General features: G+C 39.8%; 1 protein-coding gene across 1 annotated transcript in view; it reads right to left on the bottom strand.

Annotated features, from left to right (window-relative positions):
- The window catches only part of LOC114652784 (mitogen-activated protein kinase kinase kinase 11), a 150,349-nt gene that overhangs the window by 35,572 nt on the left and 96,333 nt on the right, over window positions 1-18,444 (bottom strand). Inside the window, exons 3-6 of the mRNA XM_028803103.2 lie at window positions 15,538-15,686; window positions 12,093-12,268; window positions 8,314-8,554; window positions 214-327 (exon numbers count right to left, since the gene is read on the bottom strand). Of these exons, the coding sequence (XP_028658936.2) occupies window positions 214-327; window positions 8,314-8,554; window positions 12,093-12,268; window positions 15,538-15,686 (680 nt within the window). The remainder of the gene's footprint in view (window positions 1-213; window positions 328-8,313; window positions 8,555-12,092; window positions 12,269-15,537; window positions 15,687-18,444) is intronic.

Raw genomic sequence — 18,444 nt, 5'->3', positions numbered from 1 at the left:
GCTCTGAATATTTTACTATACACACATGCATTTGCAGGCTAGGTTCTTGTTTATATAATCACATATTGACTTGCCTTCTGAAGCTAAAACATAACTTGCACAATTTTACTTATAGCAAGTTTAGTTCCGGAATCAAGTGCCCACACGCAGAAGCAGGATGTGAAAGAGACGCCAAAAGAATACAAAAGCAAAATCAGGAATCAGAAAGCTTACACTGAATTGCTCGTAACCTGGGAACAAAAGTGGGTGAGCCAGATCCCAAGTCCAGAAAATTCTTCCTTTTGTCCAGTCCAGGGGATGCCTGCACAGTAATTTTGTGTTTAAAATCTGTGAGAAAAAAAAAAACAGATTACTGTAATTGCAATTCATCAAAAATATATTTATTTCCCTAATTTCCAAGAATGAATTAAGTTTTTACATTGAACTGGTCTTTAATATTTTTGTGAATGTCATCACAAAGTAGCATGTCTAAAAAGCATAACATTTTTTTTTTTTACCCATAGTTCATGTAGTCAGAAGTGGCCTTGATAAAACTCCTTCCAATACATCAGCAAAGAATGAAACTAAAGCTATAAACTGCTTGTCATTTGAAATATGATGTTACAAAAATAAATAATAATAAATATAAAAATAATACCCACACCTATTTTGCAAATTGAGGTCAATGTATCACAGAAAGTACTGAAGGAACATCTGGACAATATTGCATTTCTAGTCAAGGACTTCAAAGCCAATGACCACATTCATGTAGCTCATTATTTGTGATAAAAGTTCAGGGTCACACCCGGACTCAGGGTTTAGAACTGACCTTACAACGCAATGGATTACAGTGTAAAAGTAAACACATTACCTTCACTATGTTGTGCACTCTGCAAGAGATAGTGAAGACTCCTATTTATTACAGGCAGTAGAAATAATAAATAAAGTAATCACATCTGTAAAAGTTTGAATAAACAGCTAGAAGACATAAATTAGACACTGCGGTACCTATATATAGCATATAAAATTTAGTTTGCATTGCCTTTCTATTTTACTCTACTGTATGTGAACCTGTCTTACACCAAGCAGTCTTTCACTCTCTAGCTTGAGAGGCACCTGCAGGGTTTTTTTCCTTTTGTAAGTAAATGACAGGGCCGGAGCTTTTTGGGTTGGAATTGCGGAGGAGAGTTTATTTAAAGCAAGCCGAGTTATTTTGGGCAACAGTACCAGCATCCGCCACCACTCTCCATTGTGTGACAATAGCAGCCACAAAGGAAGCCCAAGGGAGTGGCTGACTCAGCTGCCCTGTTATTAACTCAAACCTCACCTCAGGGTGGCTGCACCATGATCACAGCTGACCTCTGATTTGGGGACAGAAAACCTTTAAAGGGAAATTCTATAAATGCACCTAATTAAACCCCCAGTGTTCAGAATTCACCAGCATTAAAAAGCTCTCTGTTTCTCCACTGTTCTACACTGTAAACCGAAAAAATGTAATGTAAACAAAATACAGTTGATCAGACTAGTCAAAACAGATTTCAATCATAATGCACAGAAATATAAATATTGTTATAAACAATGGTAATTCTCATTTTAGGAGTATATTTATACATTCAGAAACAAATGCTAGGCTTTCTTAAGTGAGGCTGGGATGACTGCCCTGCACCACATCAGTGACTGTCATCCCTTACTTAGACTGACAAACAGCAACAAGTGCCATTTCTTTATTTAATTCAGTATGTATTGGTGTGTTACAAAACAGAGAATTACAAAGAAAAACAGCTGACAACTGAACTTTAGCATGCGACAAACTCAGTTCCTCATTCTACTCACAATGAACATGGTTCAGGCCTGTAGAGGAACTTTTGTTCTCCCTATGCTAGTGTTGCATGGTAAAAAAGTACTAAATGATCCAATTTTTAAAATTGTAGTATACCAGCATTATAAAAAATGTGGTACTACTACTAGCAATGTCAAAAAATTCCTGTAGAGGCACACTCCCATGGGTGACCTCCCCCATCTCACCACTCTTCAAAGCCGTAATTGTAAAATAGCACACTCAAAAACTCCAAAGGGATGACTGTATAAATTCCGAGGACACCCCTTCAACATAATATATGAATAACAGCACCCTCAATACTCCAAAGGGGACCTGAACAGGACATGTTCTTCAGGAAGTTACAAACTGCAAAGGGAGTTGCAGATCCAGCACTGTAAGAAGCACCGTTAAGCCTTAGACAGACCTTTGAGAAACCAGGGGATATTGTGGCAGTCAGGTTGCCCCCGACCCTGTGTGAGCAGAGTGTTGCAGAGCCAGACAGCATGTACAGATGTGCAGGCCAAGGGAACAAAGCAGCTGGGAGCCAGTTAGAGTATCTGAGGTGCAAAGCTAGTATCAGTACCAAAATCAAAAATGTAGTATCAATCCAACACAACTCTAGGCATACTCCTGTCCTAGTAACCACACTGGCTATTGGTTTTCATTGCAATTGATTTGTAAATCAGGTGTCAATTAATCTTACCAAGGAAGAAAGGCTAATTTCTTTGTGTTAAGTTAGTGAGAAAGACAGTAAAAAAAAATATTAGTAGACCAATGTCCATTTAATTGCTTTTGTTTTTTAAGTTTGTTCATATGCTTGTTGTTAATTGTTGTAAAAAGAGCTTTAAAAATATATTAAAGAATTAGGACAATAATCTCCCTCCACTAAAACAAACACCAAATAATATTGCTAAATCAAAAGTTTAATTAAATAGAAAACATGCTTTTGGTAAAGAAACCGAAGAAAGGGAAAACTAGCATCTCTGTAGTTTCTTTATTAACATCTCTGTTGTTTCCATATGACAACAGCCATCTCATAACTCTATCATGATCCCAATGAAAGTGAGGAAGTTCTACGTTTAATAAACGACAGAGGGCATTAGGGTTTCATCCATTTATCTGTTTTCTGATCATTATTTATATATTAAAGCTAGAACCTTTAATAGCTATATTGCTTCCTGCTGTTGATGACCTAGTAAACCATTCAGGCTCACACCATGCTTACTTATATCCAGTAAAAACAGAGCATTTATATCATAACTTTGGCATGTAAAGTGAAACCAGGGTACAAGAATAAAACTAGTGAAAACACAGTAAAAATATGTAAATGCCATAAACAAACTAAGCAAGCCAGGAATCAAACCCACCTCTCTTGAAAGGTGAGATGGCAGTACTAAACACTATCCCACCACACTGCAATGATTCAGGGTTCCAGTGGACACATTCCTACTATAAATATTAAATTATGAATTTATAATACATATGCCTGTGTTGTTTCACCACAATACATATTTAAAGGGGAAACTATTTTGTATATGAAATAAGCATTCCATATTTTAAAACATTATACCAAGTGTTTAAATGTATTGTTTTTAGGGATTAAGCATCACTTTACCTTTGTAATTTGCACATGGTGTCGCAATTTACCTGACATTTGTCTTTGTGTGAGTAGCTTATTCTTGTATGTTTGAGTGATTCTTGTACTGGCATGCAACTTGTTTTTTGTTTTTTTTTAAATGTTTTGTTATAGGCGTGACTTACATATTGATAAGTCAGACAATTAAATGGTAAAATTGGAACTCGGGCACGCACCTCTTCAGTATTCCAGGCAGATAACTGCTGTAACACATCTTTACAAATGAGTTATTGATGGATCAATGATTTATTCGGTTTAAATATTAAAAAGTAAACTTATCTGAGGAAAGATTGGGAGAATTCTTGCATTTACAAGTAAAGCTAGATCTAAGGCTACTTATGTTTGAATTAATGTTGCAAGTGAAATAGCATTCCTGCCGGTTAAATTTCATTTCCAAAGATTACTATTAATGGGTACATTTCCAAGGCAAGTAAAAGTCATACATGCATAGGGATCACAGCAGTTTATTATCAACTAAATGGTCATTTGGCAAATAACTATGATACACTGATTATATAAAAGAATATTGTCTCACATATAGGTATATAAATCCCAATAGGTCACAGTGGTTATGGCCTTTAATGTACTGTAAAATTGTTTGTTGCAGCAGTTTCAGATATTGCTGTCGAAGCTGCTGATGACCCATCTAACAATGGGATTAAAGTACAACTAAAGCCTCCTGCCTTTATGGGCTTGTGAGAGCTCATTATTAGGAATCAGTCCTTACAAAAACTAACTGAATTTTTTATCCAAAATTTGGTGTACATATGTTTACTCCCCTCCTTTAACCGCCACCTTATCGTGGTGGAAGGGTTTGCGTGTCCCAATGATCCTAGGAGCTCTGTTGTCCGGGGCTTTATGCCCCTGGTAGGGCCACCCAAGGCAAACTGGTCCTAGGTGAGGGATGAGACAAAGAGCGGTTCAAACCTTCTATGATGAATGAAAACTTTGGACGCTGTTTTCCCTTGCCCGGACGCGGGTCACCGGGGCCCCACTCTGGAGCCAGGCCTGGAGGTGGGGCTCGATGGCGAGCGCCTGGTGGCCGGGCCTGCACCCATGGGGCTCGGCCAGGCACAGCCCGAAGAGGCAACGTGGGTCCCCCTTCCCATGGGCTCACCACCTATGGGAGGGGGCAAGGAGGTCGGGTGCAGTGTGAGTTGGGTGGTGGCCGAAGGCGGGGACCTTGGCGGTCCGATCCTCGGCTACAGAAGCTGGCTCTTGGGACGTGGAATGTCACCTCTCTGAAGGGGAAGGAGCCTGAGCTAGTGCGCGAAGTTGAGAGGTTCCGGCTAGATATAGTCGGACTCACCTCGACGCACAGCTTGGACTCTGGAACCAATCTCCTTGAGAGGGGCTGGACTCTGTACCACTCTGGAGTTGCCCCCGGTGAGAGGCGCCGAGCGGGTGTGGGTATACTTATTGCCCCCCAACTTGGAGCCTGTACATTGGGGTTTACCCCGGTGGACGAGAGGGTAGCCTCCCTTCGCCTTCGGGTGGGGGGGACGGGTCCTAACTGTTGTTTGTGCGTATGCACCGAACAGCAGTTCGGAGTACCCACCCTTTTTGGAGTCCCTGGAGGGGGTGCTAGAGGGCATACCTTCTGGGGACTCCCTCATTCTGCTGGGAGACTTCAATGCTCACGTGGGCAATGACAGTGAGACCTGGAAGGGCGTGATTGGGAGGAATGGCCCCCCCGATCTGAACCCGAGCGGTGTTTTGTTATTGGACTTCTGTGCTCGTCACGGATTGTCCATAACGAACACCATGTTCAAGCATAGGGGTGTTCATATGTGCACTTGGCACCAGGACACCCTAGGCCTGAGTTCGATGATCGACTTTGTGGTCGTGTCGTCTGACTTGCGGCCACATGTCTTGGACACTCGGGTGAAGAGAGGGGCGGAGCTGTCAACTGATCACCACCTGGTGGTGAGTTGGCTTCGATGGTGGGGGAGGATGCCGGTCAGGCGTGGTAGGCCCAAACGTGTTGTGAGGGTCTGCTGGGAACGTCTGGCAGAGCCCCCTGTCAGAAGTAGCTTCAACTCCCACCTCCGGCAGAACTTCGACCACATCCCGAGGGAGGTGGGGGACATTGAGTCCGAATGGGCCATGTTCCGTGCCTCTATTGTTGAGGCGGCTGACCGGAGCTGTGGCCGTAAGGTGGTCGGTGCCTGTCGTGGCGGCAATCCCCGAACCCGTTGGTGGACACCGGTGGTGAAGGATGCCGTCAAGCTGAAGAAGGAGTCCTATGGGACCCTTTTGTCCTGTGGGACTCTGGAGGCAGCTGATAGGTACCGGCAGGCCAAGCGGAATGCGGCTTTGGTGGTTGCTGAGGCAAAAACTCGGGCGTGGGAGGAGTTTGGGGAGGCCATGGAGAATGACTTTCGGACGGCTTCGAGGAGATTCTGGTCCACCATCCGGCGTCTCAGGAAAGGGAAGCAGTGCAGTGTCAACACTGTATATGGTGGGGATGGTGCGCTGCTGACCTCGACTCGGGACGTCGTGGGTCGGTGGGGGGAGTACTTCGAAGACCTCCTCAATCCCATTAACATGCCTTCCAATGAGGAAGCAGAGCCTGGGGACTCAGAGGTGGGCTCCCCCATCTCTGGGACTGAGGTCACCGAGGTGGTCAAAAAACTCCTTGGTGGCAGGGCCCCGGGGGTGGATGAGATACGCCCGGAGTTCCTCAAGGCTCTGGATGTTGTAGGACTGTCTTGGTTGACACGCCTCTGCAACATCGCATGGACATCAGGGACAGTGCCTCTGGATTGGCAGACTGGGGTGGTGGTCCCCCTCTTTAAGAAGGGGGACCGGAGGGTGTGTTCCAACTACAGAGGGATCACACTCCTCAGCCTCCCTGGAAAAGTTTATTCAGGGGTCCTGGAGAGGAGGGTCCGTCGGATAGTCGAGCCTCGGATTCAGGAGGAACAGTGTGGTTTTCGTCCTGGTCGCGGAACAGTGGACCAGCTCTATACCCTTAGCAGGGTCCTGGAGGGTGCATGGGAGTTTGCCCAACCAGTCTACATGTGTTTTGTGGACTTGGAAAAGGCATTCGACCGTGTCCCTCGGGGAATTCTGTGGGGGGTACTCCGAGAGTATGGGGTACCGGCTCCCCTGATAAGGGCTGTTCGGTCCCTGTACGATCGGTGCCAGAGCTTGGTCCGCATTGCCGGCAGTAAGTCGAACCCGTTTCCAGTGAGAGTTGGACTCCGCCAGGGCTGCCCTTTGTCACCGATTCTATTCATAACTTTTATGGACAGAATTTCTAGGCGCAGCCAGGGCGTTGAGGGGGTCCGGTTTGGTGGGCTCAGGATTGGGTCACTGCTTTTTGCAGATGATGTTGTCCTGTTTGCTTCATCAGGCCGTGATCTTCAGCTCTCTCTGGATCGGTTCGCAGCCGAGTGTGAAGCGGCTGGAATGAGAATCAGCACCTCCAAATCCGAGACCATGGTCCTCAGCCGGAAAAGGGTGGAGTGCCCTCTCAGGGTTGGTAGCGAGATCCTGCTTCAAGTGGAGGAGTTCAAGTATCTCGGGATCTTGTTTACGAGTGAGGGAAGAATGGAGCGTGAGATCGACAGGCGGATCGGTGCGGCATCCGCAGTAATGCGGGCGCTGCATCGGTCTGTCGTGGTGAAAAAGGAGCTGAGCCGCAAGGCGAAGCTCTCAATTTACCAGTCGATCTATGTTCCTACCCTCACCTATGGTCATGAACTATGGGTAGTGACCGAAAGAACGAGATCGCGAATACAAGCGGCTGAAATGAGTTCCTCCGCAGGGTGTCTGGGCTTTCCCTTAAAGATAGGGTGAGAAGCTCAGTCATCCGGGAGGGGCTCAGAGTAGAGCCGCTGCTCCTCCGCATCGAGAGGAGTCAGATGAGGTGGCTCGGGCATCTGATCAGGATGCCTCCTGGACGCCTCCCTGGTGAGGTGTTCCGGGCACATCCAACCGGGAGGAGGCCCTGGGGAAGACCCAGGACACGCTGGAGGGACTATGTCTCTCGACTGGCCTGGGAACGCCTTGGGATTCTCCCGGAAGAGCTAGAAGAAGTGGCCGGGGAGAGGGAAGTCTGGGCATCTCTGCTCAAGCTGCTGCCCCCGCGACCCGACCTCGGATAAGCGGGAGACAATGGATGGATGGATGGATGGATGTTTACTGACTTACTGTAGTTTTGAAGAGTTTCCCAACTGCCATAGCAGGACAAGTTTCAGGGTCTGATATTATTTTAGTATACACAAAGGGGATTGAATTATGAATTTCAATTCTCACTTCTGAAATCTTCATATTATATTTAGGATGAAAGACCAGAATTTACCCTTGTTATATATATGGGTCTCTATTGGGAAGGAAGGTGAATGAGATTTTACATTCCAACTTATAAACCCTGATAAATTATTGGAATTATAATATATAATACAGAAGAAGAAAAATAACATCTCTTTAAAATCTCACAAAATTCTGGCAGAAAGGCAGCAACATAGAGACACATTTACTCATAACAACAGTGGCCAATAATCTGGCTTTGTTTAATCAGTGGACTAAAATTTTCAACACATGCATTTAGTGCTATGATCAGTGTTTTTGTCTTACATTTCCCATACAAAGTTCTTTTTGGCTTCCAAACGTTTGGCAGACAGGATTTTCTATTTCTGGCATATGGTGTATAACATTAACAAAGAATTTTTTCAGGATACACTATTTCATCAAAGTTAGATTTCTGCAAGTAAAACAGAGTGATAAAAAGGATCTTTTAAATAAAAAATAAAATGTATAATAGTATCAATTAATTATTTACAAAGTGCATTCAAATTAATGATGTATGTCAGGGTGTGCAGCAGCATCTAATTCTCAGTACCAAATCCCATGCTTATAACAAGAGACGTACCAAGTGGCATACTGATCTTCTCGCCATTTTTAACTTTCAGCTTGTGCTTTTTGAAAGTACCCTTTCGTTTTTTCACGTTGGGCTTCTCCTGGTTCATCTGAAGGATGAGAAGGCTGAGCTCACGTTCAAAGACATCTAGCTCCCACTGTGCCAACTCATGTTCACGTTGGCGGAGGAATTCTTCGTGGGACTTCTGCTCCAGAGCAGCTCGCTTCAGCTCCTCCTCACGGCATAGTAGTTCCTGTAGTTACAGTTACCAAACAGAAAGTTAACACAATCCCACAAAAACAACATGTCAGAACATTTACGTCTGTGACCGTATGACATGGTTTCAAGAATTTATAGTAAGAAATAACCAACTAACCCTTCACTAGGGGGGCAGTGGAACACAAATTTCAGATCTGGTTCAGTAGCATATTTATAAACCGAGGTTCCTAAAGCAAACTTTAAATCTTTTTAAATTTTAAAGCTGGGTGGGGAGTACAAATAATATGACGGCTACAGAAATGTAGCTTTTTACTTTAAATGGAGAAAAGACTAATGCAACAAAAAGCAGCAAGAAGAAATAAATTCATTTTCAACCATCATTAACGCATTATTGTCAAAAACATCTCAATCTAAGATACACTTTTAATCCTATGTATAAGAAAAGTCCTAAAGATATAAGCTTTTTGCTCTCCCTTGGCTCTGCTTTACCCTTAGGAGAGTGAATAATGAATAGCTGTTTAAGTAAGATGAGAATAGCAGTAAGTCACTCTCTGCTTTATGGTAGTTTCATTGTGAACAGTTCAAGACCAGACATCCATGCTATGGAAATTTCTCAGAAGTGGCTTCTTAATGCTCTGTCCAAGAGAGAACCTTCCCTTCTACTGCGCACAAGAACAGCCTCTAAGTTGCTATAAGCAGAGCACTTTCTAGTGAGGTTAGCTAAGCTTTCAGTCAGCTTCCACCCTGTACACAGCATCACTGGACGACTGCAGAAGGTCTACCAGGTTTGCAACATTAAATAAAACAAAGGCATTTTTGCTATTAATTCAGCAAGAGACAGGTGTCTACCACATGCACTAAAAACAATGAAGGTGAGGCAGAAAGTATGGAAGAAAATTCTGAAACATTATTTGCTATGAATCTTTGTTTTTGAACACATTGACTTCATTTGTATCATTAGCATGTTTGTTTTACTTTATGGTAATAATCTCATATTGTTGCATGTTGATGAACATATGCAATTATGAATTTCTCTAAGCTACTTACACATGACAATAATGACCCTATAAACTGTGATGTCCTGGCATCTTCCTGTTCCCAGGACATCAATAGCCCTGAAACTGAGATTGACTAGTGCAATGAGGACACTCAAAAAAGCAAGACTGGTGCTAAAAGTGCAGTGCGTTTTATACCAGCAGGCAATGTCCACAACTATCAAGTGTGGTGCACACTCTTCATTAAAAGTTATTCATTTTAAAGTTATAAATCAAACAATTCATACATTATTAAAGTGCACATTGCAGACTTTCATTTAAGAGTATTTGCTTACATTACAGCCACACCATGTAGAGATGACAACAATTTTTAGGCATGATCACCCCCTCCCCCCATTTTAGGGCACCATAATGTTTGGGACATAGCAATGGTCAGTATATTAAAGCAGTTATATTTAATACTTTGGTACTTATCCATTGCATGTGATGACTGTTTGAAGTCTGCGATCCATAGACATCACCAGGTGCTGAGGCATAATAAAATATACACATAGTTTCTAAGCACATGACTAATGGATACAATGGGCCCGTGTTTTCATTTCTCTCACACTTCACTGCAGAACATTGGAACACCTTGGATACGAAGTGATGGCACTACTGAATGAGTAACACTCTCAAAAATGGCTAAAATAAGACACATCATAAACAGTCTGCTAGGGAAAGTATGAGAATGTACATGTTTCTGTTACTTAGGTTGTATTCCACCTCTTCCTAAATTTCTGCTCAACTGCAATGCTGATAACATCACCACTGGTTCTAGTAATGTGATCCATGTGTGCATGTAACCTTAAATGTCTAACACACAAGATGCACTGGTGATCTTTTATAGAGATTAAACAAGCAAAGATCAAAGTTGTTAGTTAATTGGTGAGTGTCTATTTTGTCTACACATAATGGGATGTCTCAATTTTAAATAAAGTCAAAAGACCATGCATTTGAATAAACAATACAGGGTACCCTTGTATTCTGTGGTATTTAATACTGACTTATTCAAAACATAGCTTGGTAATTCCACTTTAACTATCTTAGCATCTCTGGGTTGCAACTTTATTTCCGGTTGCTGATGAGTCAATACTTAACAAAGGTTTACAGAGATGGTATTTCCACATATGTTTGATCAGGAATATTTTAATCTTAACCGGTGCTGATATTTATGTAAAGGGTAGAATAAAATATTAAAAATTAAAATAAGACTTCCATGAGCTGCTGTAAGCTCATTATTGCATACTGCTGACAAAACAACAGGGTCTGTTAACTTCCATATTCTAACAATGGATTGAGCCTGCCAAATTGTTTTCGTTACTAGACTATAAAACCTTATCATTTGATTTAATTCTAAGCATCTGAAATAACACTTGTATAAAAAGTTCAAATTCCCCACCACTTCTTCTTGCTTCATTTGCTCTGCTTCTGAATAAAAAAGCAAAATAATAATATGAAGCAAAGCTCGTCAAGCTTTTTTTTGTTTTTTTACAGTTACTACCTTGTTTTCATGGGAAGGCAATGTACTTTCCAATTTGTAAATCCAAAGGATAACCCATCATTTTATTATACTTGTCAAACAAGGGAGGAATACAAAATGACAAACCAGGACACAACTACATGGTAAGATATCAGTCCACAGTAAACCACGAATGACAAAGTAACTAAAAGCAATAAAATGTGATAGTTTGATTCAGTATACATCAATAACCGTAGTGTTCAGCTTTTAACAACAAGATAACAGAATAAAGACATTTAAAAGCGCCAAATAAGAATACAAGAGCATCATGTAAATATTTGTATTTTTTTTATATTCTGCGGTTGATCGAATTAGTCCTCATGGTTTATTTAACATGAATGTAACATGAATGCCCAATGTAGGGTGGAATTAGCTTGTTGCTGTGTACATAAAAAGTAATCTAAGGTTGAGCATACAATGGCTTCCTCAGAACCAAAGGAGATCCTATTCTATAAAGTCCACATAAATTACAATCAAAAAAATCACTAAGAAATTCAGCAAAAGAAAATTCTCATTAAAGGTTGTTTAATATGTAAATTACATAAAATCTAATAACATTATTAATAGGATGTGGCTGGAGTGACACATGGTATGGCTATTGAGCTTGCTACTGCCTAAGTAAGTATAAAATGGTCGTCAACATTGTACACCAAAGGCACATAGATTTGTACGGAGTGGGGAAGAGGCCAACACAGCTCATAACTGACAAATGGACTTGAAATCACAGCAGATCTCTATTACAGCATGGGGGGGCATGAAGTAGCAAACATGAAAGAGCATGCTTGGGTATCCTTTTTCATGGTGGGTTTAGGATAAATTGAATTTTATATTAGCACTTTTCTACTTGCAATCTAGCCATCCTCAAACATAACCCTGATAAGCAGAATGATAGTGCTTGTACTGCACCACCAACTGATCTGACACCAAGCCCAGAAAAGATCTGTAGATCTGTAGCAACTCAACTATGCCATTTATCATTGTCTCATTAAAAAAAAATATTTGGTTAACAAACTCACCTTTTCCTTGGCCCGAAGCTCATCAAACATGCTCTGGATCTCTAGCTTCCAATCATCTTGAAGTGAGTGGAAGGAGTCTTGAGGCATTTCCTCCAGCACCTGCTCCTCCAAGGCCATGAGCTGCTCCAAGATAGAGGCAAAGCTGGGCCGACGATGGGGATCTTGGTCCCAGCATTCTGTCAATAGTCATAGAGGGAAAGGTACAAGGGAGAGGTAATATTTTTTAATTTAAAAGAAAACCATAAAGAAGAATGGGTTATAAGGCAAGCAAGCAAAGTTGAAACAATGGCCTACAGGCTATCTTACAATTAAGACCAAATTTCTAATTAAAAATAGTGGAAACAAATAAGAAATCCTTTGTTTCCATATTAGCATTAAATGATAAAATAAACCTATATTCATCACCTCATAATTATATTATTCTATGAGTATATTACAAATCTGTAAAACATAAAGAAGATGCCCATATACAGAAGAGAAAAAAAAGTACTGAAATAACCAAAGACTTAGCAATGGCTAAACATGCTCTGTTAAGTGATCAAATTATTAGTAACCATTGCCAGATTATAACAACTGGTCACTGTAGCTTTGAAAAATTTAATTCACTTTCAAATTTAAGTGAAGAAATGAATATTATTATAAAATAGATTAATATTCAATTTTACATAAGTGTAACATGACTTAGTTTATAGTAACCATAGTAGTATATAGTAGCAACATAGGCCTATATTGGAAAATTTAGCTGGTTTCACACAGATTACTATGTATTGCAAAATGTTGAGTGTTAAATGAATTAATTGTTCCAGTCAGGTTTGCACATAATAAGCCGGTTTAAAATAACAGTCAAAAGAAAAGAGCACTAAATTCCATCTTTACAGTGAAGACCAGGCCATGAGGTTTAGCAAAAACTCCTTGCACACAACATCAGTAATGTGTTTAGGACCTAGACATTAAAGTTATTATTCAGAATAATGTCAGCTCCTCTGTAAAATAATAACATTTTATTAATAAGGTTTTCTAGTATAGAGCTTAAATTCTTAAGATCAAGCACAGCTCGATTTTAATGTGCATTTCCACCACAGGAGGCTAAAATCGACTCAGATAAAGAAGGATGGAGACATGTTGCCGCACAGCAAATGACCTGCTGTCTGAGGAACTGTAAGGCACTGTGGGTTGCAGTTCAACTATGAGTTATGTAGTTCCTATGAAAACAGTTTAGCTGTTGGCTTGGTAAAAGTGAAGCAACTGAAAACAGAAAGTTAAAAATAAAATCAAAGCTCTGTTTCCATTCTGTAGTAGGTGGTAGAAATTTTAAAAAATCTATTCCTCCAAAAAAGGAAATCACTCTAACAGATATGTGAATCTAAACTAAAGAGCAAAGCTGATTTCACTTAACAGAAATTTATCATTTCTAGTACACAAGATGCTTAAACTTGAAAAATATTTTGTTACTTGAGTTATAAATAGGCACTGTAATCCTTAGTGCCACTAATAAAACTTAATACTACAAAATAAGAACCTGATCTTTGTATGAACAAATTCCACTTGAAATGATCTAACTGAATCAATGACATGCATTTGCAGACAAAATATGTCTGCACCGATATACGGCTTAGACACTGTGTGTGGGAAGCTTTCCTATTCAGCTTGTGCTGAGTGGGTTCCCTGCAGGTACTCTAATTTTCTTTCACAACCCAAAGTTATGTAAAATAGGTTAACATGAGTGAGTAAATGGGGATGTATGAATCCATGCACCCTGTCATTCCATTCAGAGATCACTCTTGGTTTGTACCTGATGCTCCAGAAATAAGCTCAAGCTCCTCACTGCCTTGTGCTGCTGAAGGCATGCTTAGAAAATACACAAATGTGTTCAACATTGGCTACATATGCATACACATGCACTAAAGAGTTGTGTGCTACACAAAAATGCACATAACTTTATACATGTGTGTTAGTACAGTACAGCTGCAAGAAAAAGTTAAAGTATACTAATGATGTCTGCTCTGCTTAATGCAGAAATCCAGGCAATTCCAAAAAGTTCAGAAACATTTTTGTGCACAGGTACATGCATCAATTCATCCAGCCACTTTTACCACACTTTTTGTTTCACATATTGTATGTACCTTCTGGTTCCTATGTTGGAATCTTTCAGGAAAAAAAGTAAATAAAACCTGCTAACTGGCTCTGGATAAAAAAGCCTAACTGTAAAAAGTATGGCAACACAACCTCTCATTCTTCTTTTGTCACCATTTAGTGATATATCATTCAGCCGAGAAGCATTAATAGTATTAGAATATTAGACAGTAGATTCATGACACCTAATCAAAACATGTAAGGAATACATTTTTGAAAAGCAGTGTTTTCAAGCAAGGTCAGCGGGCACAAGCAACCAGTGTGACTTTTACCATGCTGGCTAGCTAAAATGCTGACAGATCAAAAAAAGTTGAACATTGATTAATCAATGGATTGAATTCTGTCCAAGACTCTAGAATATATTTGTACTTTCCGCAAATTCTTCAGACACAAATGGGATGGAGAATGTATTTTACGTGTGTGCGTACGTGACCCCGGGACTAATATTTATAATATAATAATTGTGACAGATTGGGGCGCTCTCGCTCCCTTGAATCCTCTGACCAGACACCAGACACCAGATAAAAGTCCAATATGACTTCATTTTATAATAATAATGTGCACCAAGCACCCTCCACTCCACAATACTCATAAATAAACAATAATCACTACAATAATCAATAATCCTCCACTCCCAGACACGTTGCCACCCTTCCACCCAGCTCAGCTTGTTTGTCTGGGATTTCCCAGAGTCCTTTATAGTCCTTGACCCAGAAGTGCTTCTAAGCCCTCAGTCCATGTGATTACCCAGCACTTCCGGGTCAAACGAAAACTCCTTTTCTTCATCAGCCCGGAAGCACTTTATTTCTTCCAATCATGTGACTGGGATTTACTTCCGGGCTGTATGGAAAATAAACGTCTCTATGTCTCCCTGCAGTGTCCCCTGGTGGCCCCGAAGTTATCCAGCACAGCTGTGTATTAAAACTCCATAGTCCATGATGCCCTGCTGGAATTCAGGGCATCTCCACGTTGCATGGAGGGTTCCATCTAGCAGCCTGGGGGTATTGGCCGGGATGAATGGCCGGCCATATCCCAGAGAATGTAATAATAACAGAAAAATTACAGCAAGAGAAGAATTGCCAGCCAGGAGGACTGAGTACAAAAATACTGAAAATTATTTGTTTATGGTGATTTTAGACAATTAGGAAAACACATAAACAGTAGTTAATTACAACCAGTTACGGCCTGGGCATCTTTATCATTATCCAGTAAAAGGGGTCTTTTTTTAGGACCTCTAATTTCAAGTTCTTTAAGGAGTAGATAAAAAAAAGACTTAAGAAAGCTTTTTTGTAAATAAGTCGATTAATCTCACCTGCCATTAGCTGGGCAAATGGCTCTGGACATGTGGACGGGATAGGAAGGGTCAGCTTGTTGACAGCCACCCCATAAGCAACAGCCAGACCATCAATTCCACGATAGGGCACTTCTCCAGTGAGCAGCTCCCACAGCAGCACTCCATAACTGAAAGATGACCAAAAAAGACAGTTAAAAATTCTGGCACTTTAGAACATAAATATTGTGTTTTAAGGCAAACTTCACAAGCCATCAGCAAACATCTGATTACTTGTGACAAAATACACAACATGGAACACTACTTAGCCCAAACTAATAGGCTAGATTAGATTATGGTTTAATAAATCTGTTAGATTTATTTACTTCTAGCACAGACCACTAAAGTTCATTCAGTGGATCACAGTTTTTATTGTTCATATTCAATTTTCCTAGTTGCTACTTTATTTTCTTTATTCAATAGAAACATACAAGGTATATACATATAAATGAAAAATTGTTCTTCTTTGCGCTTCCGGTGACTGGAGACTGACCTGCCAGGTAGAAGTTAGCATGAATCAGTGAAAGAAAGGCATATTATTTTATATGATTCATTCCTTGTCTTTTTTTGTGTTTATGCATGCCAGGATTGGGTTCAGCTCCCATAAGTGTATGCTGTGATCTAACTTTGGGGACAGAAATATGATTCACTAACACTCACTGAATGATTTTATTTATAGAAGGTAAATGAAGAATTAAAAATGTATAGAGGATTAAAGTTTTAGTTGTAGCCAATCTCCTAAATAACGGAATGCTACGTCTCTTAGCTTGCACAAACTTTCCTACTTTGCATTCAGCCTATGGAACAAATGAGGTTTGGAGTGAGAAAGGCAGAAAAAACACTGCATTCCTGTTATTGATATATTTTTGCATCCTTAATTTATACTGTGTGTGCTAAAATAATGAAAATAAGATTGAAATTAAGTAAAAACAAATAAAGTCAACAATGTATCTGCAAATTAAATTGAAACTTGAAATAAAAAAAAGAAACAACTATAACAATAGGCACTCAAGAGATAACGTTAAGTACTGATCAATTAGATGTTAATATCTTGTATAAAAGATACAGCTGCCTGACATTACCACATATCCTCCTCTTCTTCTGCCATTCCACCCTACTATTGGTTTTGAAAAATTATTATTAGGGGAAGTTCTTTTTTTCATTGATTAATTGTCTTCATTAATAAAGTCTCCTGTTTTACTCAAATATGTTCATCTATTTTTTTTTTTTACAGGATAAATTATTTTAATAGGATAAAAGCTTTTGCAATTATTGCTATTAATCACACCAATAGAAGGTTTCACTCACTTATTCACAGTGGTGCTGCCATCCGACCTTAAACCAAGTAAGAAATTCAGGATAACACAAGTTATTTACATGGTAATATTTTATTGAACTAATCAGTCAGTTGTGTTTTTAATTTTGAAACTCTGTTCATTTCAAGTAATTTAAACAGATGCATTAATTTCTCCATGAGGGTTTCTGGGTTTACTCTCCATGACTGGAAGAAGAGCTAGGTATTTAAACAAAGATAAACCAGGAGACATAGCATGGGCATCTTCACACTTTGTCAAACTCATGAGTTTGAGTTAATTGGTTTAGCTATAACTCAACTTGTGTGGGTATCTGGGACAATCAGCGAGTAAGTTAGAGCTGAGATAGTCTCTTGAACCTGTCAGAATTGTAACCTTTCCAATATGCTATCAAATGGGAAGCCTGTATTTGTTTATTTCTTATTCACCCTGGTATGCAGCTCCAGAAGAGACCCCAAAAAGATGGCAATATACTTTTAGCACAAAATGGACAACACAATTTAGAAAACACTTGAGTCTAAACATTTTTTTCTTTACAGCTATCAAATCTAAGGCTCAGAGAAAGCTAAATCTATGTTTCTTGCCTTATATCTACAGATTGAAGGTGCAGTAACTTATTGCCTTACCTGTGCAACTTCCTTTTTGATATTACTGTATAAAACTGTGAAAGTTGTTGTGAAAGGTGGTATATAGCATAGTGATTCACAAGTTGTGTTAATCGGTGGTACAAGCATGAGCAGACTGCATTAGAGCAAAAGGTTGAATATTTTTCATTAGAAGAACAGCTAGAATACTAAAGGTAAAACAATTAATGAGGCAGAATTGTTTTATGTGAAGAAGCAAGGAGAGGAGAGTATTCATTTTTTGGTACCTGCATATTAGAATCTCATTAGATAAAAAATAAAAAATAGTTCAACTGTTTTGCTTTGTAACCCATACTAATTATATACAGCTCTAAATTAATGCTATGTTACATTTACCTACTTGAAAACATACAATTTAGAACAACTGGTTACAAGCTTTGGGCACACAATGTAGGGCTTAGTGTGTGATTCAATAAGATGCTGTCTCTCAGCTTGATTATGCTAGGAGTACAAATTTACAACCTCTAAATGGCAGAGGGTCAGCAGACTATATTTACAATGGTCACCATAAATGAACAGACAACCATTATTAAATAAAAAAAAACTTTTGCAGCAGTTCTTCCATTCTGTGCGGTGCAAACACATTGTTGCTTGATTCATTGCCAAACATGCAATGAGAATGTTACAAAAAGTCAAACTAGTAGGAAAGTGAAATAAATATAATATCCAGTTTTAAGCTGAAATAATAATAAGGAAAATCTTCCCACAGATTGCACATAAGCAGTATGCCAAGCACCAATCCCTAGAGACTTATTTGAAACAAAAGATGTAGAATAATGACCCATTAGACTCCTAGGGAACTGCTTACCTAGTGTTAGTGCAGGGACTGAATTAAAAGTGGTGAAAAAACAATAATCAGAATACCAATAAAGGCAGAAGATAAAAAAGAAAGGAGTTCTTAAGAATGAGAGTTTCTCTGAATGGGATTTTCA

This window comes from Erpetoichthys calabaricus, chromosome 1 (assembly GCF_900747795.2).
Source record: "Erpetoichthys calabaricus chromosome 1, fErpCal1.3, whole genome shotgun sequence".
Taxonomy (NCBI): domain Eukaryota; kingdom Metazoa; phylum Chordata; class Cladistia; order Polypteriformes; family Polypteridae; genus Erpetoichthys; species Erpetoichthys calabaricus.
Note: the sequence above shows the minus strand (reverse complement) of the source record. Positions and strands in the feature narration are given on the sequence as shown.